The sequence below is a fragment of the Salvelinus namaycush genome, chromosome 18 (genome assembly GCF_016432855.1).
Source record: "Salvelinus namaycush isolate Seneca chromosome 18, SaNama_1.0, whole genome shotgun sequence".
Lineage (NCBI taxonomy): Eukaryota > Metazoa > Chordata > Actinopteri > Salmoniformes > Salmonidae > Salvelinus > Salvelinus namaycush.
This window is the reverse complement of record NC_052324.1, coordinates 10,272,434-10,300,094: the sequence shown is the minus strand read 5'-3', so window position 1 is coordinate 10,300,094 and position 27,661 is coordinate 10,272,434. Positions and strand designations below refer to the sequence as shown.

At 42.6% G+C, this 27,661-nt stretch overlaps 1 protein-coding gene across 1 annotated transcript in view; it reads left to right on the top strand.

Annotated features, from left to right (window-relative positions):
- Positions 1-27,661, top strand: part of LOC120063530 (netrin-G2-like) — a 48,449-nt gene that overhangs the window by 1,033 nt on the left and 19,755 nt on the right. The window contains exons 2-3 of the mRNA XM_039013896.1: positions 5,544-6,187; positions 27,013-27,185. Of these exons, the coding sequence (XP_038869824.1) occupies positions 5,544-6,187; positions 27,013-27,185 (817 nt within the window). The remainder of the gene's footprint in view (positions 1-5,543; positions 6,188-27,012; positions 27,186-27,661) is intronic.

The window sequence follows — 27,661 nt, the reverse complement described above, 5'->3', positions numbered from 1 at the left end:
TGTGTTTGTGCCTCCCTACAGGGACTCACACCTTGACTGATATCCTTTATTTATAACACTGTTTAACACTAGCAATATGAGTGATGCAACACCATTAGCTCATATGAATAGTAACTTTAAGGTTATAAATGTACATTTATATGTAGTATTTTGTATCCTCTAAAGCTGTAAGCTTGTGTGTGTATGTATATATACTGTATATATATGGTATGCTCCTGTTTTTTGGGGAGAGTGCTGACATGGGTGAGATTAATTTCTATAAGAGAGGCTGACAATGTTGCTGTGGGAATCTAGCTGAGGGCTTGATTGTAAAATAAGCAAATGTATGATTTGTCCAGCTGGGTCGTACTTTTGGAACCCATGAAGAGAGGACGATCAAACCATGATCACAAAGCATACCATGTACAATTGTATAGTGTGTAATCTGAAACTCCTGGTTATCAATTGTTATATAGCCTTAGACTTGTCAATCACTCACTCTGATTTGAGCATCTGTCTTTGTGGTAAGAGACAAGTCACTTCTAACATCCTAAATATCACCAATGGTAATTATGATCATCGCATTGCAACTAAACATGCCGCAATATGTAGCATCCACCTGTGTAGTGGTAATCGCAGCTTTTTTTGTGCCAGATTACTAACCACACATTGGATGTGGTAGTGGAGAGGTTAGCCTGGATTTTGCCAAATTGAAGCTGGGGATAATTAGAGAGAGCTATGATGGCATGAGCCAGGTTGGGACTTTAGCCAGGATATGGGTATCATCCTATCTCTTGCTTTGAGTGATAAGGGATATTTGGAGACCACAGGATGTCCGGACAGACAGTCAGGGTTTAAGTCTCGTCCAATGAAAGGCACCCTTTGCAGGGTAGAGTCCTCATCACTTCCCCCCAGGGGAATTTGTTCACCTTACACCCCTCAACTGGCTCTCCAACATCAATTCCAGCAGCAACTTGATTTTGCCATGCATTCTCACATCCAAGCCCTGACCAGGTCCAACCCTGCTTAGCTTTAGACGGAAGCCAGGGATGCAGCAGGATGGTGTGGCTGTTGGCATACTGGTAAGCCTACTACTTCAAGAAATGCTGATCAGCCACAATAGGATTCTTAATGACCATTGACCATTTTAACGTGAAAGACTTGTTGGCCTCTCTTTGGCCCCAAAGTAGTCTAGTCATGAACATTTTATGAAATGTAAAGTGGCCTCCTGTTGACTGTGCTGTTGAAGAATGAAGACTCCGTGTCGACGTGCTTCTATGGCAAGAAGCTCTTTGGTAAATTATCGTTCCTCCAGTGATCTGACCATTCATCTTATGGAAAGGTAAATGTGCCATGAGTGGCCCATTACCAAAGGGCTACCCAATACAGCTAGACACAGTCACATATTTAGACTTGCCATGACTCTTACAGTGCAATATTATACAGTGTGTGGCCTATTTTACATCAATTACATGCTTTGTACTTTAGATATTGAAGGAGTGCACTCAATTGACAACGTTTTTCATGCTTTCCTTTCGGAAAGCAACATCATTGATTAGAATAAGCCATCCCCAGATTGAGTATGCTGGCTTTCGTTGGAAAGCTTTCCGGCTCATGAATGATTTAGAGCACATTTCAGCCACTAGGCCCACAGGAGATGCCGTTGCATTTTTAGTCAGTGCTTTGCCCCCCCCCTCCCCCCTCCCCGCCATGCATGATGTTAGCTGGTGCTGGGAGGGGAGTGCACTCTGTATGTAGCATCGCTTAATGAGCAGAGGAGGGAAGGAGGGAGGGAGCTAAGCAAAACAACAAATCTCGACCCACTACTGATGTAATTATACACACATTGAAAGACGAAGAGAGGAGCCAGACAGTGTCCATAACTGAAGTGAGGCATCACTGAGCTCAAATGATTAATTACAAGTACTCTTTTCAACAGTAATGGTCGCAACATATTAGATATAATCCTGCCCCACATTGCATTTGCTAATTTTAAAATGCACAAACAGCCGGAACTAAAAATAGCAGTGCAGGTTACAGCACAGCAGTGGAGTGGAGTGCGCTATAGTAAGGACTTCAAGTTGGTACACTATTTGCAGTAGGTTAAAATAAATGTTTAGCTTAGATCATATGTCACCATATTTATCCTACCGGTGTAGAGTTAATGTATTGTCACTAACGTGCAGCTTTGGTCAGTTTTGTCCTGTGTCATTAATTTTACATGAGTCCTGGTAGCTTCAGCCCCCGTCCTGTGCTCCCAAAGGGTAGCGATTTCATCCTGTTTTCGCTATGCCCACATGCAATAATCTCCATTCTCCTGTTTTCATGCCACTGCAGGTCTTGGAGGATTCTTCAAAATAAGGTGTGCGTATGGTAATCCTCTGTCATCCTTTCAGGGAATTACAATATTTTTCAAAAAAGGTTTTTGATTACATTCTAATTTATGCTGATCTGAACAGCTTTTTTTTATAGTGCTATGAACATAATACAGTTTGAAATGGTGTGTGTGTGCCCGCACAGATTTAAAACAGTAGGCAGTGGCCCATGCTGGGACAGGTGAGGGTCTTGTGCGGCCTGTTTTGTCTCTGGTATAATTAGGCTGCTGTTTTCCAGATGTTGTATCAGGAGCTTCCTTCACATTCATTTTAGTCAAGCGAGGAAACGCATCTCACCAGTTGAGGGAATAGCAGCTCTAAACACTAGCTTCCCATACAGTACATGGCTTAATGCTCCCCATCTACACCAATGCAGTTGGGCATTTTTGTGGACTAAGGCACCGTCCAAATCTCTGGGCTCAACTGCCTTTCTAGTTTCATCATCCTGGTCCTTTCGTCTCGACTCGTCTCCTCTTACATGACCTCTCCTCTCCATTTCCGCAACACACACTTTCTGTCTCTTCCTCATCCTTCCCATCTATTTCGGTCAGTGCAGGTCCACAGATGTCCTTCTGATTGGACTTAACAATGTCAACTGGACTCTGACTCAGTGAATAAACTGGCCAGGTCATCTTCAGGAGAGAGGTCAGTGATCCCCAGCCACTCACAGTCAGGGTGTCTGAACCTCATCGATGGAGCTGCTTAGCTTCCTAATGCCATCAAACCACAGCTTAAAGGGGAGATCAGTGGAGGGCTTCCACTCTAGCAGAGAGGAAAAACCCTCTGTTGTCATTGAGGATAGAATGTTGGATTGTCTCAAAAACACACAAGAAACCGATTGGTCAGTGAAAGGGGATCAAAGTTCGGGGTTCTCCTCCAGTGTGTGTGCGAGAGCGAGAGAGATCCATTCTGAATTCCCTGCGGCTGTCACTGAGAAGTGGGCAAACAGTCTGCTTAGCACTGGGTTGCTCTTTAACTGTGACAGGAATCCAGTGTAGATAATTGCTGGAGCGGTTTAGTGGTGAAAGCCACCTGGTGTAGCAGTTGGACTGGATTTGTGTGCTCTGCAGAAGGAGGCAAGGATTGTGGGCTAAAGGTAGAAGAAGCTGAAACTCTGGCTTGGGCACCTGTTGTGTGGCTCTCATAACACCATTGACATAAAGGGGAAAGAATGTACAGTACATTACCAAAAGTATGTGGACACCTGTTCGTGGAACATCTCATTCCAAAATCATGGGCATTAATATGGAGTTGGTCCCCCCTTTGCTGCCATAACAGCTTCACTCTTCTGGGAAGGCTTTCCACTAGATGTTAGAACATTGCTGCGGGGACTTGCTTCCATTCAGCCATGAGCATTAGTGAGGTCGGGCACTGATGTTGGGCAATTAGGCCTGGCTCGCAGTTGGCGTTCCAATTCATCCCAAAGGTGTTTGATGGGGTTGAGGTCAGGGCTCTGTGCAGGCCAGTCAAGTTCTTCCACACTGATCTCGACAAACCATTTCTGTATGGACCTTGCTTTGTGCATGGGGGCATTGCTATGCTGAAACAAGAAAGGGTCTTCCCCTAACTGTTGCCACAAACTTGAAAGCACACAATCGTCTAGAATGTCATTGTAATGCTGCAGTGTTAAGATTTCCCTCCACTGAAACTAAGGGGCCTAGCCTGAACCATGAAAAACAGCCCCAGACCATTATTCCTCCTCCACCAAACTTTACAGTTGGCACTATGCATTGAGGCAGGTAGCATTCTCCTGGCATCAGCCATAACCAGAGTCCAATGGTGGCGAACTTTACACCACTCCAGCCAGTGCTTGGCTGCTCAGCCATGGAAACTCATTTCATGAAGCTCCCAACGAACAATTATTGTGCTAACGTTGCTTCCAGAGGCACTTTGGAACTCAGTGAATTTTGCAACCGCAGAAAATATGATTTTTACTCGCTACGCGCTTCAGCACTCGGCGGTCCCATTCTGTGCGCTTGTGTGGCCTACCACTTCACAGCTGAGCCGTTGTTACTCCTAAACGTTTCCACTTTACAATAACATCACTTATAGTTGACCGGGGCAGCTCTAGCAGGGGAGAAATTTGACGAAATTACTTGTTGGAAAGGTCGCATCCTATTAAGGTGCCACGTTGAAAGTCACTGAGCTCTTTTAGTAAGGCCATTCTACTGCCAATAGCCTGCCTGGAGTGCCATTTTTGAATTTTCTATTGGTTAAATTGAAACGGGCAAGTTCAATCAAGCAGATACACTATTTGAGAACATTTCAAATAGTGTATCTGAACCCAGGTCTGGAAACCGTGTGGGTGAGGATGACTGTTGATGACAAGACGTGCAACAGTTTGCACTCAGGCCGACTAATGTGACACTGGGATTTAGAGGTCAGGGATGACCACATGGTAGGCAACCCCCCCCATGTTAATCCATTCTGTGTGTAATCCATGTGTGTCAGTAGAGCAGTGTTACAGTTTAAGGGTGAAGTGAAACACCTACGACACTGTTGAAGCTATATAATGTCGGACTTTTAGGTATGCAACGCATTACAGTAGTCTCGCTGATCTCTTTTGGAGTGATGATGTCATTTGATTCAATGCAACACTGTAATTTACTATGTGCATTAAATTAGTGTCATTATAACCAGATTATGTGCAATTATTACCCTGTATGTAGAAATTCCCAGATGGCTATTCACCAAACAGAGCTCACAAACTGTTTAATGGGGACATATGGTGAGCATGTTAACCTGTTGGGACAAGCACACAGACATGGTCTCAGGGGGACCTGAGGTTGACCAGATTGTTTTGGAAAATCTGTTGTTTCCCGGTTGTTTCATGTTGCTTGGGTGTATTTTTTTGGGTGGGGCTAGTAGCCAATATAAGATAATGAGAATGTAACTTTTTTTGTATTTTATCTGACTTATTTCTCATTAGCATAGACATGCAAAGAACCAAGAAATACTATTAGAAACATCAGTTGTGTAGCCTACTTTGAGTATGTGGGAACCTTTAGGGAGTCATTCTTATAAGTCATATATTCTATGCTGAATATTAACAAAGAACTCACTCAGTGTGGATTTAGAATGTTAACAAGTGATGAGCTAGTAAATGTTTTCTATTTTCAAATGGGGAAGGGAGACGAACAGTGTTTTCCAACATTGACCAGTTTTCTTTCCCCCCTCTCCCTCTTTCAGGAGAACCCCTACCTGTGTAGTGACGAGTGTGATGCCTCCAACCCGGACCTGGCTCACCCTCCCCAGCTGATGCAGGATCGTGAGCGCAGCGGCCTCATCACCTACTGGCAGACGGTGACATGGAGCCGCTACCCGGAGCCCCTGCTGGCCAACATCTCCCTGGCCTGGAACAAGAGCCTGGAGTTGACCGACGACATTCAGGTCACCTTCGAGTATGGCCGCCCAACCATGATGGTGCTGGACAAGTCCCTAGACAAAGGGCGCACCTGGCAGCCCTACCAGTTCTACGCCGACGACTGCATGGAAGCCTTCGGCATGCCCGCTAAGCGGGTGCAGGACCTGTCGGCCACCAATGTGACGCGGGTCATCTGCACAGAGCAGTACTCTCGCTGGGTGGGCTCCAAGAACGAGAAGGTGCTACGCTTCGAGGTGATAGCACGCTTCACTATCTTCACGGGGCCCAAGCTGCTCAACATGGACAGTCTGTACACACGCATGGAGAGTATGAAGGGCCTGAGGGACTTCTTCACTTTCACCAACCTGAGACTGAGGCTGCTGAGGCCGGCCCTGGGGGGAACCTACGTCCAGAAAGACAACCTCCTCAAATACTTCTATGCCATTTCCAACATAGAGGTACCAGCCAGGTAAATACACACACCTACCTCTCTTTGCCTTATTGGACAATATCTCTTACAAAGATATTTGAGTCACAGTCTATTTTGTGATCAATTGAGAAAATGCACAGTCCTAATGGTATACTGTACAGTATCTTACTCTGTACACCAGAGGAGGCTGGTGGGACGAGCTATAGGAGGACAGGCTCATTGTAATGGTTGGAATGGAATTAATGGAATAGTATCAAACACATGACTCCATTCCAGTCATCACAATGAGTTCGTCCTCCTATAGCTCCTCCCACCAGCCTCCTCTGCTCTATATTAGTGGGAAAAGAGTGCCCAATATCTTAGCTTCTGATAAGGAGCTGTGTAGGAAGTTGTCTGAAACAAAAATTGGTTTGATTCTGTTAAAGAAACGGTCACTCTCTTCCTGCTGACAGTCAATTCTATAGCAATCCAATCTTAGTGCTTAATTCAGTAACCTTTGCAAATATAAATATTGATAAATTAGTGAATTAGTCTCTCCTGGCAACATTGCATTGCCCAAACCTCCAGTAATATGAGCCGTCAATCAATAGTTATTCCTGTATGTCAAATAGCAAATTGTTTTTAAAGGGAGTTGGGGATAGGGTTTAGAGGAGTTGAGTGGTCAAATGGACACATGGAGATAAGGTAAAGAGCCCATGACTGATGTTCACTGGTTTATAATGATCAGGGAATAGAGGAGATATGTTAAGCTAATACCTACCGTAAAATTGTTGTTGGATATTTTATCCATCCCTCAGTATTGGGAAGCACTTGCAGTGTCTGAATGACTGGGATGGGATGGCCTCCCTGATGGCCCATGTGTGTGTGTGTGTGTCTCAATAAATGGACTGCAAACACCAAGAGAAATGGCCTAGGGCTCTGTAATGACATCAGGCCCATCAGCACAGGGACAGAACTGCCGCCGTTGCCTCCTCCACCACCTCCCCTGCTCCTCCTCCCATTCCTCCTCTGCCTCCCCTCCTTCTCCTCCCCTCCCCCCTCCACAGCTCATTTCCCCTCGATATGAGGAGCGCAGATAATCAACCGGTGATTAAACCTAATCGGGTAGAGCAACAAAAGCCAAGGCCCCCGAATTGAGTAAGATGCAATGCTACTTGTGAGAGGCAAGCTAAATTGTTTTATAATTTCCTATTTTGATTCAATCTGATTTGAGCCTTGTTTCAGGGATTTTGTTCTGAACTCTTCTGATAATGCTTGGACATTTAGATAATGCTTGTTCACAAAGGCTGCCGTGGTAATTGATTTTTCCACTGGATAGCACTCTATTTATAGCCCTATACGGAAGGAATATAGAAAATTCTGAATCATTCGATGCGAAAGATGTATCATTAGTCAGAGCAACAAACATCCTCATCAGGTTCCTTTGGCTATTGCAAAGATTCTCTGATGTAGTCCGTTCTAAGTGGTAGTTTGAAGTGGCCCCAAGGAGGAAGGACCGTAGCTTGCATGTCCCTTCGCTTGCACAAACTTCTTTGAGAAACACTGGACGAGAGCAAACCAGATGTATCTGTTTGTCCCATTCTGTCCTTGCACCGTTTTTAAAAGGATAGAACAAAAAACAAAATAAGGAAACCATCCTCAGACCTTCACTCTGGTCACTCTTAGCGTACATGGGATCTTTATTTTCCTATAGGATGAAATGAATCTGTCAGCTCAAGAAACAAGTACACCACATGCGCTCAAGCCTGATGCGGCAGCATCTAAATAATCACCAGCTGGGTTGGATTAAGTTGAGTAGAAGTAGAACATTACAAGTAATAATGGTGTGAAGCCTGTCTGTGTCCAGAAGGCATTTGAAAACCCTCGGTTTGTATTATACAAACACATGTCGAAATGAATAATATTGTTACAATCAGGAAACAATTAAATAAGGGGTGAAAATAGGGTTCTGTCACTGATAGGTGGATTAGGGTGAGAGTGACCCTGGTGCTCATTCTCTTGTTTGGGGATGGAGCTGTGTCAGATGTGACGGATGGCTCCAGTTGTTGGGTATAATATATTGGCATAGCCATTATCCCTCTGACCTCCTCGCCCACCTTCCTCTACTACACAATGATAGGAGACATGTCAAGCTGTCAGGAGAGACCACAGTGTCAGACAGACAGAGGCCCCACTAATGCTGTATTCATTTGCCTGTGGTCCTGGCTCAGCACCCATCACAGTGTGGAAAAGGACCTTGACATAAACAACTGTTTATCACATTGAACCATTTTCCACTAAAGTTTAAGTTTCACTCACCTGTCTCAAGTTAGGGTTCCAGGGGTCAACTTTTTGCTGTTCAAATTCTTCAGAAACCATTGGGAAAATCCTTCCACGCAATCTCAGTCTAACTGAGTGGAACAGGTGATTTCCTTTGGCTGGGACTATGGAGACACATGGTCAACCTGATCTATACAAGTGTGGAGGAATACTTCTGCGTTAACATGATTTATTTTTCCACAACAAGGATCCTGTGGGCAGAGCTGACAGTGGCATTTTGGCCTCTCTCCCTTTAACCTCATTCCTATCTGTTTCCTGCCACCACCTCTCTCATTGGAAAACAGCTCCATGTAAAAAAAAAAAAAAAGTCCAAATTGAATTAAAAAAATGTCAATACAGAAAGATAAGCTCTTACAGAGTGAATGGATTAGTGGGAGAGACAAATAGGACGGGCAGAAAAAGCGCAATATTTTCCTCCCGATCCTCCGACATAGAACCACCCACCTTTACACTTGCACCACCCCATCCCACAATGCCTGTTAATTAATAATGCAGTAATATACAAAACACAGACATGACTTTGTTAAATGTGTTCGCCAGTCTTGGAAGAGAGTTGTCCAGCCTAACATTCAGATCCACACACAGTCCAGTCGCCATTGTGTCCAGACAGTTGTCAAACGTTGTCCTCTAAGGCCCGTGTACAGTATGGAACTCTGAGTGGCTTCACTCCATTGCTGGTGTTGCTGCACTGTGCTGTGACTGTGGAGGGATTTGAGTTGTAAAGGAGACTGGGTGGATCAGAGAATCCCAGAGAGTGGGTAAAAAGGACACGTGTATCCGGAACTGACTCAACTCACGGCACACTCTGAATAGATCTCTGGAAAGCAAAGAAGGGCAAATTAGATTTAAGATGATGCAATTTCAGTATAATCTCCGCACGGCTCTATTGTCTTGGGTAAAGTAAGATTAGGGATGAAGTTTGTGCACTGCTGCAACTGTATAGACACATACAGTAGTTTCTGTCATTTTTTTGCTTTGGTCTGCAATTGCTTGCGTATGATGCATGCTTTGGCCTAGTTTTGGAACAGCTTGTGCTTCTAGAGTGGAGTCATGTGCTGTAGAACAGTAGTATGAGGAAACGCGTTATGAATGTAAGGGTTGCAGGGTGGGGGTAAAGGGCCACTTAAACAACTCATGAGAGTCTCGTGAGTATGCTTCTAAGCCCTTAAACCATCACCATCAGAGCTGTCCGTCAAATATCCAGCTATGGGCCTTGGCTATGGTGAGGGTAAGGTAACATGACCAGTGGCACTTTGTCTGGAGGAAATGGATGTCTGCCCTTTTCTGGTCTTTCTCAAAGTCCTTCGGCAGTTAATGAGTGGATGAGTTCAGGGTTGGGAAGGTTACTTTCTAAATGTAAACCATTACAGTTACTAGTTACCTGTCCAAAATTGCAATAAGTAACATAATTATGGATTACCCAAACTCAGTAAAGTAATCTAATCTTACTTTTAGATTACTTTCCCCTTAAGAGGCATTAGAAGAAGACAATGTATATTACCATTTGAACGACATCTATTGCAGGATAAATCAATGTTAGAGTTTACATAACTGGCCATAAATGGATGTTGCATTTTACTTTATGGGTTATGTACATAGCTGCAGGAAGTACAGTAATTTGGGGGTGGGGATGCTGCGATTTATTTTTTATTTTATTTTTTGTTGATTGAGGGTGGAAGGTGGGGGGATGCAGGACAAAAAATATTGCTCGCACTGAAGACGTCTATATCAGTCCGCTAATACAAGACTAGTAAAGGCTTTTGTGTTTTACTTTTTTTTTTTACTAAATATATTTTAGTATTTACCAGCATTTGTAACTTCTGTCTGATAATTATCTGTACAGGACAGCTCATCTAATAATACTTGTGGAATATAAAATGCTTGCTTGATATATGTTTTCCGTGGGAATCGAACCCACAACCCTAGCATTGCAAGAGCCATGCTCGGCCAACTGAGCCACATTATCAGATCACATCATCACAAACCACTTGATGTCTCAATGTACTCAATTACTGTATTGTGCGTTGTTTTTCTTCATGGTGATGCAAAGTCTACAGGTACAAACCTTGATGACAATACACTAATGTACATTTACGTTAAGTAGTTTCTAAGGATGGTAAATTTAATACTGCACAAAAAGTGCTTGTTTACCATGTTATTTGATCCAAAAATAATAATAATTTGATGTGGATGCTTTGTGTCTTTTCCCATAACTTTGCACCTTTTTGATGTAAGTGTTTGAAGACAGGGTTTTGTTCTTTCTGGATTCCATTAGAATGACAATCACAGAGAAAGGGACAGGGCAACAACTCTTATAATTCCAACTATTGAATCCTGCAAGATACTGTTCTTAATTATACAACTACCATGTGGAGATGCTGAAAAATGTTTTTGCCCACGCTACGTATATCTATATCGGTCCTCAAATAGTAGTAAAGGACTAGTGCACTATTTTTGTGAAAAATATTTTCAACAAATAATAATATATATTTGTATTAATATGTGACCGACCGCCTCGATTCGGTATTATGTAGCAACATTTGAAATTGTGTTTTTATCATTGGATAAAAGTAGAGACTCAGAGCTAGAAAATGGTATATCACACACTGCAGTTGAGGAACAATGGGAAAGTAATTCTGCTTTGAAAGATGATAAACGTGTAAACCCCACTTTTGAGAAAACGGGCCTTGAATGTTTTAGTACACCTACTGGAAAGCTCTTTGTCTACTCCTATCTCTTTAAGCATTCACATGTGAGGCCATGTGGTAAACACACGCTATATCAAATAAAATCTAGGTTTATTTGTCACATGCACAGGATACAGAAGGTGTAAATGGTACAGTGAAGTGGTTACATTATTAGATGACGCTTACGTGACGCTTACGTGTCTTAATCGATGGGTCATGTGAAGGAAATGCTATAACCACCCCCCAGCCACATCTAGCTTAGTGGATGGGTCACTATTGTCCGGCCGAAGTGGAGTCTTTTGTTTAGACATGTAGCTAGCTAGTTAAACAATGAACTGGAACAATCCCAACTCACACTACTACTAATACAAACATTGTCATAGCTGTAGTATGAATCTGCAGGTAGCTAAAGCGAACAAACTATGTTCAATGTTAGCTAGCTAACATTAGGCTATAACTAGCAATGCAAATGGATTTCTGATTAGAATAATATTACTACACAGATCATACATGTAACGTTATCGAGCCAGAAAGCTAGCATTTTCTAGCTAACTAACAGTACGCTTTAACTTGAAATAAAAATGAACAACTTTCTGACAAAATTAGAAACGTATCTCAAAATGTAGCTAGACTCTTACTCGTATACATGGATGAAAGGACTGTCAACACATACTGAACAGCTCACGTTATAGAAGCATGCTACATGGCAGACCAATCCAAACTCATTTCCCGGCATGCCCAGCCCATTCATTATCTCAGCCAATCATGGCTAGCAGGAAGGTTCCTGCCTTTTTCGGTGGCTAAACCAACTAGGCTCGTAATTTAACAATTCTACACCTATTTATGGATAGAATACAAGTTTGTTATTAAGACATATGAAAGTTCACATGTTCCAGAAGGCATTTCTGCCAAAAAATGCATGTTGATAAAAAATACATGTTTACGTTCAAATGTAAAGTAGTGTTTACGTAGTAGTGTAGTGTTTACATGTTTACGTTCAAATGTCCTGTAAAGTAGTGACGTGCGACATACACCTATGTCCTGAAACGAGACATATTTTTTTAATTCAAATTTTTCAAGGGGTGCTGCAGCACCCTCAGCACATTTACTTCCCGCGGCTATAGTTGTATAGGCTTCTAACCCATTTATTTCCACTTCAATACAGATACAATCCTTAGGTTATATACGTATATAAAAATAAAGTCTGTCAAAGTCTGTCCCCTTGATCTACAAAAATAGGACTTGGACATAGAGATTAGTCTCAATGTTTCCCTGAACATAATCCAAAAATGATGGAATGGCATGCTTTGAGCACTACCGAAAAGTGCTATTTGCATGAAGTGAAACGTGAATGCCATATGCTGTATTTGCTATTGGTTTATTGTTTACGTTTTTGTTGGTGACACCATAGAATTAGAATACTTCATTCATTTAATTGGATCTCTATGGGTGACACTTTGATATCTCGATAATTTACAGTTCTTGAAGTCTGTCAAAGGTGAATGAGTTTAAGCATATGTCCGTTAGGCTTTTTGGATATATATATTTTTTTATCAGCATGAATTAGATTGAGCAATAAAATCCCCAGTAGTGGTGCATGGGTAAAATCACTGGGGAAGCCAAGCCAGAAAAAAAGCCATATTGCCATATTAATTGCGTTGTTTGCTCTATAACCTGTTAGTTCATATGCCTTGCAATTGTGATATATAGGCCTAAGGCCAAGACAATAAGAAGACACAGTGGCAGAAGAAATTCAACCACACCTTTGTTTCCTCACAAAACCACGGAGCAACCTCTGTCCGGTGAAGTCCACAAAGCATTTTACATGTAACAAACGGGTACATGACCTACAGCATCGTCAAGCAAGTTTTTGTCTAAAATGACATACCCAAATCTAACTGCCTGTAGCTCAGGACCCAAAGCAAGGATATGCATATTCTTGACACCATTTGAAAGGAAACACTTAGAAGTTTGTGTAAATGTTAAATTAATGTAGGAGAATATAACACATTACATTTGTGTAGATTACATTTGAAATCAACCAAAGCTTGTATCCCTGAGGCCTATATGTATTGTCTATTTTAGTTGAACCTTGGGTTGAATTAAAACAATAGCGGTTGATGACTTTGCAAATGCTATATAGGCCAAATATTGATGATACATGACTTATAAAGTATGGTTACATTTAATTTGCTCTCTTAAACGTACCCTTTGGAATGAGTTCGATAGCAACAGTGAATATTGTTAGCTAATAATAATTTCTCAATAATCATTCTCGCGATAGCATATTGGTAGTAGTCAGTGACAAATATGAAAACTAAGCAAGGCTGGGCTTGGTTAAAAATCTGGATGGGAGACCAAAGGGTAGCTGTTGATAGGCCAATTCTCCAGTAGTAGGTGCTACCCAGCCTATTGTTTTGGTAGTGGATAAAACGTTGAAGATCTGACGTTGTTTCAAAGGGAAAAATTCAACCTATTATATACAAGGTTTGTCTATGTTGAAAATTGGTTACCATGATGACATAATCCTGTGGTTGAAGTTTCGCCCTCAAAACAACAGTTTACATGATAACATTTTTCAAATCCAATGTACAGTATTGTCCACGTAGACTCCACGTCACAATACGTTGACAAAATCCGTGACAATACGAAACAATGTTGATTCAACCAGTGTGTGCCAAGTGGGATCCCCTGCCAAATTATACCTGTATGTTGAAGGTGTCTTTTGAAAAGAGGGAAATGAACAATGCGTCTTGAGGAAACTGCAAGGCATTACTTAGTTAGTACACATACAGTATGTTTGTGTGAGGGATACTGTCGATAGAGCCGAAACCTGGCTGGCATGATGACACCTGTGCACTGCACACACAAACACACACACACACATACACACACACACACACACATATATACATGTACATATATACACACACACATACACACACACACGTGTGTGTGTGTATATATACATGTACATATATACACACACACACGCACGTGTGTGTGTGTATATATACAGTGGGGCAAAAAAGTATTTAGTCAGCCACCAATTGTGCAAGTTCTCCCACTTAAAAAGATGAGAGAGGCCTGTAATTTTCATCATAGGTACACTTCAACTATGACAGACAAAATGAGAAAAAAAATACAGAAAATCACATTGTAGGATTTTTAATGAATTTATTTGCAAATTATGGTGGAAAATAAGTATTTGGTCAATAACAAAAGTTTATCTCAATACTTTGTTATATACCCTTTGTTGGCAATGACAGAGGTCAAACGTTTTCTGTAAGTCTTCACAAGGTTTTCACACACTGTTGCTGGTATTTTGGCCCATTCCTCCATGCAGATCTCCTCTAGAGCAGTGATGTTTTGGGGCTGTTGCTGGGCAACACGGACTTTCAACTCCCTCCAAAGATTTTCTATGGGGTTGAGATCTGGAGACTGGCTAGGCCACTCCAGGACCTTGAAATGCCTCATCTTTTTAAGTGGGAGAACTTGCACAATTGGTGGCTGACTAAATACTTTTTTGCCCCACTGTATATACTAACACAGTTGCACGGAGTGTAGTAACAGTTTGTGGAATTATGTTGACTCAGCACTTGATATTGCCTGTGAACTTTGTTGCTGGTCTTGCTCAGTATTATTTTCTTCATCAAGGCACATGTTCTTCTCATTGATCTTTTCCTTAGTATTCTCAACAATTTGTCTTCAGAAATGGACCATTCTAGACAATGTAGCTATGTGAAATGCATTATGTGCATGTGTTATTATTTCTATGCATAACTTTAATTTTAAATCATTTTAAGGAGTGACTGTCTGGTCCCACTGAATGTACAGTATATCAGCATAGTAGATACTGTATGTTCACAAATGCATCTATTTTTTTCTCTCTCTAAAGCCTAGTTTTCCACCAGTTCTTTTCTCGCTGTGTTCCCCTGTAGGGGAGTAGCCTATTGTATGACTGATGATGCTCTGTCCAGGCTTAGGAGGATAACAGAGTTAACCCGTCCATACTTTCTGCGCTGTTGGTCTCAACTTTGCTTTGGGTTGCAGATGAATTATGAAAATAGAAAAACGCTGCTCGCGGTCTGGTACTCCAACACTTACAGGACAACCCTAATGCGGCTAATGAAATTAACATTTCAGGGGGCTGGAATATGAGTAACTATTGCTGTCATCTCAGGAAGTAAGCTCTGTATGAGTGGAGAACAGCACCCTCCCTCCCTCCTTCCTTCCCACCCTCGCTCTCAACCTCCCTCCCTCCCTCGTTCCCTCTCCCTCCCCTGCTCTGCAGTGTTGTCTATTTCTGTAGGATCCTCATTACCCAATGAGATGAAACAGCCCTTTTAAACTGTACGCTTCTAGTGTGTCAATTTATTAGAAAAATTGTGATCATTTGACTAGCTTTGCATTGTCACTCAGCAGGTTAGTGCTAATTTTAGGTCTTTTATCGTTATAGTTTACCGTCAAACTCTATCCTCCAGGTAGCTTAAGTAAGAGGCAACGCTAAGGGAGGATATCAGGATAAGCACCGTTTTTATTTGTAGGGGGAAATATTTATACATACACTTACAAGGGCCAAATTGAGGGAGTGAAACATAATTTGAAGTGAAGAGCGGTTTGTTATCCCAATGATGCCAGTATCTTCAAAGGTTACTGGGCGGGCAATTTGTCTCTGAGGAAGGAGCTGGGATATCTGGGTTTTATGCAGCAACGTTTGCGAGGATGGGATATTTGAAAGGCTGCTGAGTGTGGGATCCTCCTTGTATGCTAACAGCACCTCAGGCGTAAATATTGTGGCAGCCTGCATGGATCCCATGCCTCCAGTGTCCCAAACAAAAATGGGGTGTCCTTGCCAGGCAAACAGAATATTTCAGCAGCACGATGTCCCTCATCAAATTTTCATCTGCCCATTTCAATGATGAGGCAGACTAATTTTGGTGCAGCTCCATCACAGCAGGAGAACTGTGGTCAGCCAACCTGTCCATCCATCCTTTAATGAACAAGAGCATATGGTTCATTATCATTACTATCACCCTTAATGCCAGGATGTACTGTATAGCTTAAAGCAGTGATAGGCCACATACGTGACCCGGTAAGGCCATCAGCTTCTATCTCAAGGCCATCAGACTGTTAAATAGCCATCACTAGCCGGCTACCATCCGGTTACTCAACCCTGCACCTTAGAGGCTGCTGCCCTATATACATAGACATGGAATCGCTGGCCACTTTAATAATGGAACACTAGTCACTTTAATAATGTTTACATACTGCTTTACTCATCTCATATGTATATACTGTTTTCTATTCTACTCTATTTTAGTCAATGCCACTCCGACATTGCTCGTCCTAATATTTCTCTATTTCTTAATTCCATTCTTTTACTTTTATATTTGTGTGTATTGTTGTGAATTGTTAGATACTACTGCACTGTTAGATACTACTGCACTGTTTGAGCTAGGAACACAAGCATTTCGGCTACACCCTCAATAACATCTGCTGAATATGTGTATGTGACCAATAAAATGTGGTTTGACTTGATGTGTCTGACTCGGGCATACAGATGTTTTGGGTGTGCTTGTGTCACATAGGCGGCAGGTAGCCTAGTGGTTAAGAGTGTTGAGCTCGTAATTGAAAGGTTGCTGGTTCGAATCTGAGCCAACTAGATGAAAAAACTGTTTGCTTAAGCAAGGTACTTAACCCTAATTGCGCCTGTATGTCGCTCTGGATAAGAGTGTTTTCTAAATTACTTAAATGTAAAACGCAGAGGGGGTTCAGACACTGTGTCAAATTAGAATGATAATAATTCCATTGTCACATTACTCTTCATTTAGTGTAGATAGAAATAGTACAGATTCACATTGTGTTTTTATGGGAGTAGTGAAATGGATTCAGTCCCTAACGGTCCCTGCTGTGGACAGTTGCGCTGCAGGTGCTTTTACAACATTCTGGTCATAATTGGCAGAACCCCACAGAGCCTCAACCCATGGAGCCCACAAATTAATTATGCAAGGAGCCTTTTATTTTCCCAGTGTCCTTTAACTATTTTGATGTGCTCAGAGAAATTTAAAGCCAACTCCCTTTCTACAGCTCCACTTTGTCTACACTTCTCACTTACACTAATGTGTCTATATCTCTGCCTATCTGCATATCCCTTCGGGGAAAAGGAGCTGCGCTTTGCATTTGACTTCCACCCTTGTTCGTTGGGAGTGCAGGAGAAGGCGTTTTTTTTTTCTCAGCATCCTGTGTAAATAATTTACAGGAGCTGTCCATGCCAAAGCTTTCAAGGTCATTTGAAATTGGTATTTAAAGAGCCAGCCGCGTGAAGGGCTGCTGCTCCCCTCATGGGGTAGTGCTCCCCGGGACGTTCTGGTGCCCACCAACCCTTAAACTGCAAAATCCTCCAGGAGGGGGCAAAGGTGGAAAATGTTGAGAAAAGGTCTCCCGTAGCTGTCTCCGAGTTGGTTGGGGATCCACTGCTCTCGCGGGTATTGGAGGGAAACAGCAGGGTTTTATTTTCTCCTCGTATCATAAGTTCCTCAGAGCACAGTGAAAGAGAAAAGAGAGAAATGGCAAAAAGCATGTGAAGCAATGAACTCTGTGACTGCATCTGCTGTCAAGGGGCTAGCAGCATTCTAGAGCTGCAGTACCTCAGATCCCCTATGGGAATGTATAGTAGATATAGGGAAAGGGAAGGGGCTGTTAGTGAGGTGAAATGGTACCTCCATTGGAGAGCTGTTGTGTGAACCCTGAGCAGCTTATCATTAGCGGAGGTCAGAAATCATCTGGTCCCAGTCATGGATCAGGACCAAGCAGAAAAGGATGTTTGAAGCCAATTATACATGTTTGGCTCTTCAAAGCCTATGGAGACAACCTGTACACCTGCAAACCAATATCAGGAGCCATACAATGTTGCTCCTAGACTACCAATACAGGCCTACAGAATGAAGTCATGTTATTTTTTGACCCTCTCAGATTCATTGATCATCCCAATAGTCAGGTGAAGCCCACTCTATAACTGCATCATGGTGGTTATGAGCCTAGTTGTCCCAGCTGAGTAGTAGGTCAGAAACAGTAATTGTTTTCTTGGTTGAAAAATCCTTTCTCTCCAAAGAAGAAGTGAGTCTTAACAGCTGTAATAATGACAGATGTGGCCCCCTCTGTGCAGGAGGGTACCTCGCAGGGCACCATTTGTCCCTGTCTCCTCTCCATCCATTCTTATTTGGGACTAAGCTAGTCATCATGAGTCACTGGCAGTGAGCGCCCGGCAAATTAAAATAAATAGTGTGGGATTCTCACGAGAGAAGTTGAGGAAATAAATAAAGCTCCCATTAACGGCAGCTCCCAGCTGTAAGTGAGCAGAGCATGCCACTCTACACCAGCCTTTTATCTGTCTATCCACATTTGTTTAGCGCTTGCTGTTATTTACTCACCTAAATGCTGCATTTCTCATCTCCAGCAGATGCAAGCTTTTTTTGTTTATCGTCTTGAAAGGGGGGCTGGTGGCTCTGGCTCGCCAACGCTAATAAACATTCAGCTATTTATAGGCTGTGATTATGTCATTCTATTTCGGCGGATTAAAAAACAGTACTGTTCAAGTCTTCCTGTGTTTCCAATTGCAACTGACTTAATACGTAACGTCTCCTCCAGTCAACCTGTCCTGTGCGTGGTAATCGTAGTGTGGCCGATCCATATGTAGAATGTACGGTACTGTTCCTTCTTCCACTCCAGATGGCCGGATGGGGGTTTGATGCTGGCCCAATAGCAGGGCTTGGCTGGCCTGTAACATGAGCTCATGAGCCCAGACAGTGGGGGGGTTTGCCCTGCAGCAACCGGATATAGCTGCCCTGGTTCTGGAAAGGAAGGAGGGCATTTTCCTCAGAGAACACACTAGTGAGGCTCCATACACACTCATAAGGGGGGGCGGAAATTGACAACAGTGCAATTTCCGCACACTGATTTTGATTGTGAAAATCTAACATGGTCTCAGTAATGAATGACTCACTATGGATAGATGGTCTATGAGTGTGTGTGTGGGGGTGCGTGTGTGTGTGTCTGTGACACCCACTGCGTGAAGGCAGGATACTTCCTGAATGTAGAGCGCAGTGTGAACAGAGCCATTAATATACAGTATATTCTCTTTTCCGCAGCCACCCCCATGCTTCAGTGACTTATAGGCTTTGAAGGCCTTAAAGGAAAAGAGGAAAATAGTGTTTTTTTTTAGTCAAAGATAGAGCCGCCTTGTCCATACTGTCCTTTACAGTATAACAAATGATTCCTTGGCTCGCTCCCCTTTTTTAATCAAGGGGCTTTACTGTCCACTTTGCACTTTTTGTGAGGCATCAATAATTTAGAATATTCACTGTGATGCATACCAATCTGCCTACTAGTGTGTGTGCGCATTGCATAGTGTTTCACAGCCCATAACTAAGCACATTTAGAATATGCCAGCAGGCATTTATTCTGCCATCAGACAAGACAGGTTTCTTTTGTTTAGAGTGCCCTTTCTCCGGGAAACGCTACAGTCAGGGATCGGGCTTGGGTAGGGTCTGTGTCATTCAATATGCAACAGTGGCTTTCTTACAGAAATAGGGGACCTGCCAGTGGATGCAAATATCTTGTACATTTAACATGTTCGACGTTCATGCATTATTTGTAAGCATAAATGGTGGAGGAGGATGGAAAATGTTCCTGTGAACGCCGGAAATAGCTCGGGAAGGACTCCTGTATTCGGTTCAGACATCTGTGGGTAGCTTCAACATTAAATGTTTCGAGCTGTCTTTGCGAAATAGTTGGCAAGGAAGTTCTATGAGCACGTTAAAGGTCCAATGCAGCCATTTTTTATCTCATTATCAAATAATTTCTGCTTAACAATGCTAGCACAGATTGGGATGTGTTCCGTGATTCATCTGATGGCATTGAGGAGTTAGTCACCAGCTTCATTAACCTTTACCGAACCTCAACCCCGTATCCGGGATCACCCCCCACCCCCCACACACTGATTAGCATAGCTAGCATAGCTTCACAAGTAGATAGTAGCATCTAAATATCATTAAATCACAAGTCCAAGACACCAGATGAAAGATACAGATCTTGTGAATAAAGCCACCATTTCAGATTTTTAAAATGTTTTACAGGGAAGACAAAATATGTAAATCTATTAGCTAAACACGTTAGCAAAATACACCACTATTCTAACTCCATCAGTTTCTTACTCCTTCAGGTGCTATCACCAATTCGGCTCAACTAAGATATTGATAGCCAATAACCTATAAAAAAAACCATCAGATGACAGTCTGATAACATATTCATGGTATAGGATAGTTTTTGTTAGAAAAAAGTGCATATTTCAGGTAGAAATCACAGTTTACAATTGCACCGACCATCACAAATCGACTAGAATTACTAGATAGAGCAACGTGTATGACCAATTTACTCATCATAAAACATTTCATAAAAATAGACAAAGCATAGCAATGGAAAGACCCAGTTCTTGTGATTTCAGACCATATTTCAGATTTTCTAAGCGTTTTTCAGCGAAAACACAATAAATCGATAAGTTAGCATACTACATGTGCAAACGTTACCAGAGCATCGATTCCAGCCAAAGAGCGCTATAACGTAATCACCGCCAAAAGATATTAATTTTTTCACTAACCTTCTCAGAATTCTTCCGATGACACTCCTGTAACATCATTTTACAACATACATATACAGTTTGTTCGAAAAGGTGCATATTTAGCCATACAAAACCGTGGTTACACAATAAAAATACTAGGAAATCAAGCCTCAATATGTCTGACGTCATCTATCAGAGTGATCTAGTTTAATTGAAAGCTAATCATATACTTGACTAAAAAATACAGGGTTGACAGGAATCGAAAGACAAATTAGTTCTTAATGCAACCGCTGATTTACATTTGTAAAATTATCCTTACTTTTCAATACAGGGTTCGCCAAGTGAAGCTATACCAAACAAAATGGCGAAATATGCGTTTAAAATATTTCGACAGAACAACAATTTATCATATTAAATATTGCTTACTTTGAGCTGTTCTTCCATCATATTCTTGGGCAATGTATCCTTTCTATGTTATAAACGTCTTTTGGTCGATAGATGTCCTCTGTCCTTCGAAATATCCACTAACGATCGAACGGGACCCCAAAACGTGTCCAAAGTTTCAGAGTGCACAACAAAGAAATTCCTCAAAATCGCACTAAACGGATATAAATTGCTATAAAACGGTTTAAATTAACTACCTTATGATGTTTCTAAGTCCTATATCGAATTAAATTACAGACGGATACATTTCAAGTTGATAACCGAGCCTGTGAAAATGGCGTCCGGAGGTCCCTTCCTGCGTAAGGGCGAGCGTCGAAAGGGGGGCTACTCTCACTCCTTGGTCTTTTATAACCTCTGAGAGCTACGGAGAAGGCCCATTCCACTTCTCATTGGTTACTGACATCCAGGGGAAGGCGGGTGCAGTTCGTGTCGTTCCATAGGATAGACAGAGACCTTAAAAACTGATCTGAAACCAGAGCTTCGCTCTCAGACCTTTCACTGTCTGTCATGGATTTCGCTGTAGAAAGAGTTCTGGGTCACCCACAGACAATTTCAACGTTGTATGAAACTAGAAGGTGTTTTCTATCCAATATAATTAATAATATGCATATTGTACGAGCAAGAATTGAGTACTAGGCAGTTTAATTTGGAGACGACAAAATGCTAATTCGGAACAGCACCCCCTGTAGTCGCAAGAAGTTTTAATAGGTGCATCAACGACATTGTCCGAACTGTGACCGTACGTACATATCCCAACCAGAAGTCATGGATTACAGGCAACATCCGCACTGAGCTAAGGCTAGAGCTGCCAATTTCAAGGAGCGGGACACTAATCCGGACGTTTATTTAAGAAATTGCGCTACGCCCTCCGACGAACCATCAAACAGGCAAAGTGTCAATACATGTCTAAGACCGAATCCTACTATACTGGCTCTGACGCTCGTCCAATGAGGTAGGGCCTGCAAACTATCACAGATGGGAAAGGGAAACCCAGCCACGAGCTGCCCAGTGAAGCACCAGCTGTTCCGGATGACTGTGTAATCATGCTCTCCGTAGCCGATGTGAGTAAGACCTTTTAAACAGGTTAACATTCACAAGGCCGCAGGGCTAGATGGATTACCAGGACGTGTACTCAGAGCATGCACTGACCAGCTGGCAAGTGTCTTCACTGACATGTTCAACCTCTCCCTGACCCAGTCTGTAAAACCTACATGTTTCAAGCAGACCACCATAGTCCTTGTGCCCTAGAACGCCAAGGTAACCTGTCTAAATGACTACCGCCCCGTATCACTCACATCTGTAGCCATGAAGTGCTTTGAAAGGCTGGTCATGGCTCACATAAACACCATCATCCCAGACACACTAAACTCACTCCAATTCGCATACCACCTCAATAGATCGACAGATGACGTAATGTCTATTGCACTCCACACTGCCCTTTCCCAACTGGACAAAAAGAACACCTACGCGAGAATGCTGTTCATTGACTACAGCTCAGCGTTCAACACCATAGTGCCCTCAAAGCTCATCACACCACTAAGGAGACTGAACACCGCCCTCTGCAACTGGATCCTGGACTTCCTGACGGGCCACTCCCAGGTGGTGAGGGTAGGCAACAACACATTCACCACGCTAACCCTCAACACGAGGTGCGTGCTGAGTCCCCTCCTGTACTCCCTTTACACCCACGACTGCGTGGCCGCATACGGCTCCAACAACATTAAGTTTGCAGACAACACGACGGTGGTAGGCCTGATCACCAACAACGATGAGACAGCCTATAGGAATGAGATCAGACACCTGGCAGTGTGGTGCCAGGAAAACAACCTCTCCCTCAACGTCAGCAAGACAAAGGAGCTGATCGTGGACAACAGGAAACGGAGGGCCGAGCACACCCCCATTCAACAAGACAGGGCTGTAGTTGAGAGGGTTGAGAGCTTCAAGTTCCTCGGTGTCCACATCACTAAGGACCTATTATGGTCCAAACACACCAACACAGTCATGAAGAGGGTACGACAATGCCTCTTCCCCCTCAGGAGGCTGAAAAGATTTGGTATGGGCCCTCAAATCCTCAAAAAGTTCTATAGTTGCACCATTGAGAGAATTTTGACTGGCTGCATCACCGCTTGGTATGGCAACTACAGAAGGTACTGTATACGGCCCAATACATCACTGGGGCCGAGCTCCCTGCCATCCAGGACCTCTATACCAGGCTGTATCAGAGGAAGGCCCTAAAAACTGTTTAAAACTCCCCTCACCCAAGTCATAGACTGCTCTCTCTGCTACCGCACGGCAAGCGGCACTGGAGCGCCATGTCTGGGACCAAAAGACTCCTGAACAGCTTCTACCCCCAAGCCATAAAACTGCTGAACAGTTAATGTAATGGTTACCTGGGCAAAAGGTTCATTTAAAAAACAATTTAAACACTATCCTGCACTGGCTCTATGCACACTTACTGGACTCTACCCACACACTCACACATACTACACTGTCACTCTAACACACACATACACATACTGTACACACACGCACACACACTACATATGCTCACACACACACACACACACACACACACACACACACACACACACACACACACACACACACACATATATTGACGCCACACACACACTCAAATCAGACACACTTTCACACCCTTCACATATGCTGCTGCTACTATGTTTATTATCTATCCTGATTGCCTAGTCAATTTTTACCCCTGCCTAAGGTACATGTACATACAGTGCATTCGGAAAGTATTCAGACCCCTTCACCTTTTCCACATTTTGTTACATAACAGCCTTATTCTAAAATGGATTAACATTTTTTTCTCATCAATGTACACACAATAACCCATAATGACAAAACAAAAAAAACATTTTTAGAAATGTTTGCAAATGTATTAAAAATAAAAACAGAAATGCTTTATTTACATAAGTATTCAGACCCTTTGCTATGAGACTCGAAATTGAGCTCAGGTGCATCCTGTTCCCATTGATCATCCTTGAGATGTTTCTACAACTTGATTGAAGCCTTCCTGTGGTAAATTCAATTGATTGGACATGATTTGGAAAGGCACTCACCTGTCTTCATAAGATCCCACAGTTGACAGTGTATGTCAGAGCAAAAAACAAGCCATGAGGTCGAAGGAATTGTCCGTAGAGCTCCAAGACCGGATTGTGTCAAAGCACAGATTTGGGGAAGGGTATTAAAAAGGTCGGCAGCATTGAAGGTCCCCAATAACTAAATGTCCATCATTCTTAATTGGAAGGAGTTTGTAACCACCAAGACTCTTCCTAGAGCTGGACAACCATCTCTGCAGCACTCCACCATTCAGGCCTTTATGGTAGAGTGGCCAGATGGAAGCCACTCCTCAGTAAAAGGCACATGACAGCCCGCTTGGGTTATGCCAAAAGCACCTAAAGGACCATGAGAAACAAGATTCTGTGGTCTGATGAAACCAAGATTTTGGCCTGAATGCCAAGCGTCATGTCTGGAGGAAACCAGGCACCGCTCATCACCTGGCCAATACCATCCCTATGGTGAAGCATGGTGGTGGCAGCATTATGTTGTGGGGATGTTTTTTAGCGGGAGGGACTGGGAGAATAGTCAGGATCGGGGAAAGATTAACGCAGCAAAGTACAGAGAGATCCTTGATAAAAAGCTACTCCAGAGCGCTCAGGACCTCAGATTGGGGAGAAGGTTCACCTTTCAACAGGACAACAACCCTAAGCACATAGCCAAGTCTCTGAATTTCCTTGAGTGGCCCAGCCAGAGCCCAGACTTGAACCCAATCCAACATCTCTGGAGAGACCTGAAAATAGCTGTGCAGCAACATCCATCCTGACAGAGCTTGAGAGGATCTGCAGAGAACAATGGGAGAAACTCCCCAAATACAGGTGTGCCAAGCTTGTAGCGTCATACCCAAGAAGACTCAAGGCTGTAATCACTGCCAAAGGTGCTTCAAAAAAGTACTGAGTAAAGGGTCTGAATACTTATTAAAAATTTCATTTTTTTTACTTATTTTTTTTTCTTCTAAAAACGTGTTTGCTTTGTCATTATGTGGTACTGTCTGTAGATTGAGGAACCTTTTTAAAAATATATTTATTTTAGAATAAGGCTGTAACGTAACAAAATGTGAAAAAAGTGAAGGGGTCCTCACTGTATTACCTCAACTACCGTACCCCTGCACATTAACCCGGTACTCCTTGTGTATAGTCTTGTTATTTTATTGCGTTACTATTTCCTTTTTTTTATTGAGCAATTCTTTCTGACTTTTTAACTCTGGGAAAGGGCTCCTAAGTAAGCATTTCACAGTAAAGTCTACACCTGTTGTAGTCGGTGCAAAATTTGATTTGATGAAGTACCTTACTGTGATTGTTTTCAATTAAAAGGGTCACAAAGGAAATCTCGTTCTTGACTGCACTGGACCTTTAAGGAGTGAATAAAATTATCTTTGTGCAAAGAGGTTTGGTGGGAGATGATTGCTAACTGCCCAAAGAGTACTGTAATTGATTAATAGTTGGGCTAAAGTGGAGGATCCAGTGATAAGCTGGAGTGCCGTGGGTTTTCCCAGAAGGCACTGAGACGAAGTGGGCCACTGATTAATTTGTCATGAAGAGGTGCTTGATGGGAGTTCTGTCTCCAGGAGCACTGGGATGAAAAAGCCCCGTGATTGTCGCCAAGTTTTTAATTATGGCTTAAAGGTCTTGAGAGGGTGGAAGAAACGCCAACTGTTTCCAAGGGGGCTTTTGAAAACAGACTTAATTAAAGTCAATGGGATTGGAATGAAACCGGGCTCTGTCTGTCAATTATCCTCCTCAGTGTGTTGGGTAGGAAATGAGAGCCACATCCTCATATTATCCCCTTTGTATCTATCTTTACCAGGATGAGCATATACCTAACCTTTTTAAAGTCAATATTGAAGTCAGTGTGATGAGATATTCACTGATTAAAACACACCTGAGAAAGTGATAGCCTACTGTACATCGTTATGGCATCAGAGTGTCACTATTTGGATAATTCCCCTTTGATTCAATTGAGTTTTCCCTCATAATTGAGAGGAGAGGCGAGAAGAAGAGGAGAGGAGACATCCTTTTGGAGATGTGGAGGTCCATTCTATGAATATTTCATGCAAATGGAGGGTGGGTGGCTCACCAGAGTGGAACACAGGGTATTGGAAGTCACTCCCTCATTTGATTAGGGAGATTGTTATTCAAATGTCACTATTTCCATACTAACCTGCCTGCCACCTCTCTCGCCACCTCAATTCTACCCCCTTGAAAAAATAATTTAGATGTACATGGCCAGGTAATTTCTCGAGATCGGGAAGTGTTGGTTGATCTGGGAGTTTACATTTTCTTATCTATTTATTTGATTCTGTTTCCCTGAAAGATTTGTCTCTTGCCATTCTAAAACATGTAAATATGTACTGCAGATTTGTGAATCACGATCTTCAACGTTTTATCGCTTGTGCTCATACTCAGCTTCAACAATGTAATTTAAATCTTACTCTTTCATTTTACTACTGTATTTAAGACCCCTATTTATCCAGGTAAGCAATTGATCAAATAATATCTTGATCGATAACTACCTGCTCATTTCTACTGTACAATAGGGGGCATAAGCATTGATTGGCTTGTCTACAATAATGTCAATCCCCACAAGGTACATGATCATGCATGATTAGCATAGCAGTTGTTCAAATTCAAGCGAGGCATAACAGGGACATGTTGTAGGGACATGTTGTGGACTGACATTGATTATACCTCTCTCCCCCACCTGACTTGCCATAGGTGTAAGTGTAACCTCCATGCTAGCCAGTGCACCTTTCGGGAGGGCAGTCTGCAGTGTGACTGTGAACACAATACGACGGGCCAAGACTGCACTCGCTGTGAGAGGGGCTTCAAAGCCAAGTCATGGAAACCTGGATCGTACCTACCTACCCCCAACGGATCCCCCAATACCTGTACGTAACCTACAATATAGCTACTAGGGATTAACATGGGTAACCGGCATCCCGGGGCTGTCCCGTGAACACTCTTCACATTTCCTGAAAAAATTCAATGACAAGACCCGGGAAATTACATCTTCCCCCAAAACCGGCACTAATGCGCAGGATCAGATTAGTAAAAACATTTATAGCACATTATCCAAACAGGTTGTCGCATGGAAGCCTTTAGCCTAGCATATTTACTTCACACGAAGTCGCCATAAATTCAAAGCGCACGCACAATTGACACTGCCGGACTGCACACGCGACCCGAATGCAGTTAATAAACCCTACATGAAACCCATACAGTAGGTTTAGTCTATAAAAAAATGTGTGCCTTTATTATTATTATTATTATTGTGAATATTCTGACAGTCACAAATGGGCCTATGCACAATTCACTACATAGGCATCTCTGCCACTGACATTACGTTTGTTAACAATGCAGAGAG